The sequence below is a fragment of the Microtus ochrogaster genome, chromosome 5 (assembly GCF_000317375.1).
Source record: "Microtus ochrogaster isolate Prairie Vole_2 chromosome 5, MicOch1.0, whole genome shotgun sequence".
Taxonomy (NCBI): domain Eukaryota; kingdom Metazoa; phylum Chordata; class Mammalia; order Rodentia; family Cricetidae; genus Microtus; species Microtus ochrogaster.
The window spans coordinates 45,078,968-45,081,342 of record NC_022012.1 but is presented as its reverse complement, the minus strand read 5'-3'; the positions used below and the strand labels follow the sequence as shown (position 1 = coordinate 45,081,342).

The 2,375-nt window shown below is 43.7% G+C and overlaps 1 protein-coding gene across 4 annotated transcripts in view; it reads right to left on the bottom strand.

Moving 5' to 3' along the window:
• The window catches only part of Alg9 (ALG9, alpha-1,2-mannosyltransferase), a 63,504-nt gene that overhangs the window by 51,363 nt on the left and 9,766 nt on the right, over positions 1–2,375 (bottom strand). For all 4 annotated transcript variants that reach the window (XR_003376954.1, XM_013346320.2, XM_005347325.2 and 1 more), the window contains exon 4: positions 1,105–1,175. Coding sequence is in view for 3 of the 4 variants with exons in the window: in XM_013346320.2 (XP_013201774.1) it covers positions 1,105–1,175 (71 nt within the window). In the remaining variant the exon portion in view is untranslated. The remainder of the gene's footprint in view (positions 1–1,104; positions 1,176–2,375) is intronic.

Here is a 2,375-nt window from a genome sequence, read left to right as displayed (position 1 = left end):
GAACTAGCTCTTGTAGACCAGGCTGGCCTCGAACTCACAGAGATCCGCCTGCCTCTGCCTCCCAAGTGCTGGGATTAAAGGCGTGTGCCACCACCGTCCGGCCTTACAGGCCAACTTTTTGATGACTGCGATTTCTGCTAGGTCTTCAATGTCTTGTCCCTTTTTGTGACTTCCCTGATCTGTGTGGTACTTTGGTGTAACTTCTTTATTCTGTTTCTCACGCCCTCCCAGGAACTAAACCCAGACCCTGTGCATATGAGGCACGTGCTCTGCCGCAAAGCCACTTTGCAGCCTGACTTCATCACCCTTTCTTGTGTATTAAGACTACAGTCGTAACATAGTCCTGGTAATTTCCTGACATCTGGGTTAAGAGTCCAGTTCTCTAGGGAAATTTTTTATGTGATGCATGAGACCTCTACTAATCTAGGACAATTCACCATAAATCTCCATCATGGGTCTTAGGAGATGAGATGGTTGATTTGAATTCAGGCCCAAATCCACATGAAAACCAACTTATAGCTACAATCCCCAGAGGGAGTACTGGTTTTATTTTTACCTCTAATCTTGTCAGAGTCAAGACAAAAATTAATTTTAATCTGGCACATCTAGCTATGGGAAAACTTTTAATAATGATCCTTAAGTCTGAGTACTTTCTTTTAATGTGTTAAGGCACTATTAAATTTAATGGGTTTTATGTGTTACATTTTTTAAAGGCAGCTATTTTATTGCTAGAATACTTGAATGCATAATGGATTCATTAATATTCAATCAACTGAGAGCTACTTGGTGTGAGGCCATGTATTGAGTGCAAACGAGAGCAGAGTCTCCCATCGGCTCAGCTCTAGGGAAGAAGTGAATCAATCAATCCTTCACTTAGAACCAAAACTAAGGTTTCACTAAATCCTATGGAGATGAGCAAGACATGCATGGCAAATTAAAATCAGGGACACTCAAAGGGAACGGCAGCTGGGGCACTGCTCCTCAATTCCTCTGCAGACAAGAAGTCGCCCTTCAGCTGGAGGACCAGAGGAGAGTGCTCTCTGACAGCCGTCTGAGCTACAGCAGGGCCCCTGACGCTTTTGGATGCAAAGTTTTGATACTTACTTATAAAAGTAAAGTTCACAAATACAGCTCACAAAAGCCAGGAGACATCTCAAAAAGTAGAAGACAAGAATCTGAAAGAAAGCCAGAGTGAGAAAATAGAAGTCAGCAACAGGAGCCTAGACGCTTGTGAGGACAAAGTCCTCACTTGTCAGTAAACTGTACTATAAACTGGTACAATACTTCTCAAGAGAACCACACAAATTTTCATATCCCCAGACTCACTGCACCCACTTCTTTACTGTAGGAGGGGTGGGAGCCTCCATTCATAAAGGCATCTATTGTAAAAACTACCAAATATCCAATGATGCAGGCACACATCTGATCATGCTACTACATCTATTTTGGAGAGTATAAACACCTGGGGTTGCAAAGATGAAACCTGTGATACCTTGCTCATTTGTTGCTTACTCAACAAGTTCTCTCCTCCCTTACTCTCCCCATTTTTACTCCCTAAGATTGATTTATTATACAGTGTTCTGCCTGCATGTTTGGCTGCAGGCAGAAGAGGGCACCAGATCTCATGACAGATGTTTGTCAGACACCATGCATTTACTGGGAATTGAACTCAGGACCTCTGGAAGAGCACCCAGTGCTCTTAACTGCTGAGCCATCTCTCCAGCTCCTCCTCTCCTCTTTTAAGGGTCTTACACTGTACCTCAGGCTATCCTGGAACTCACTATGGATCTCAGGATGACCTAAAACTTACAGGTATCCTCTTGCCTCAGCCTTCTGGATGCTGGACTACACATATGAGCCACCTCACTGGCTGTGAAGCACTTGTTCAACAGCCATAAAAATTTAAATACTGATTATTTACAAAAACATCAGCATTACAGTTATGAAAACTACATGCATATGAAAGACTGAAAAGATATACAGTGGTAAGAGGAGATGTGGCAGCCTACTGGGATTAAGGTGTTTAACTTCTATCTGTACTATGGATTAATCAATTCTTTTTGTTTGTTTGTTTGTTTTGTTTTTATTTTTTTATTGAGAAAAGGAAAAAAAAAGTATCCGCCTCCTCCCAGCCTCCCATTTCCCTCCCCCTCCTCCCACCCTTCTCCCCCTCCTCTCACCCTTCTCCCCCTCCCTCTCCAGTCCATAGAGCAGTCAGGGTTCGCTGTCCTGTGGAAAGTCCAAGGTCCATCCCCTTCCGTCCATGTCTAGGAAGGTGAACAACCAAACTGGCTAGGCTCCCACAAAGCCAGAACATGAAGTAGGGTCAAAACCCCGTGCCATTGTCCTTGGCTTCTCATCAGCCCTCATTGTTC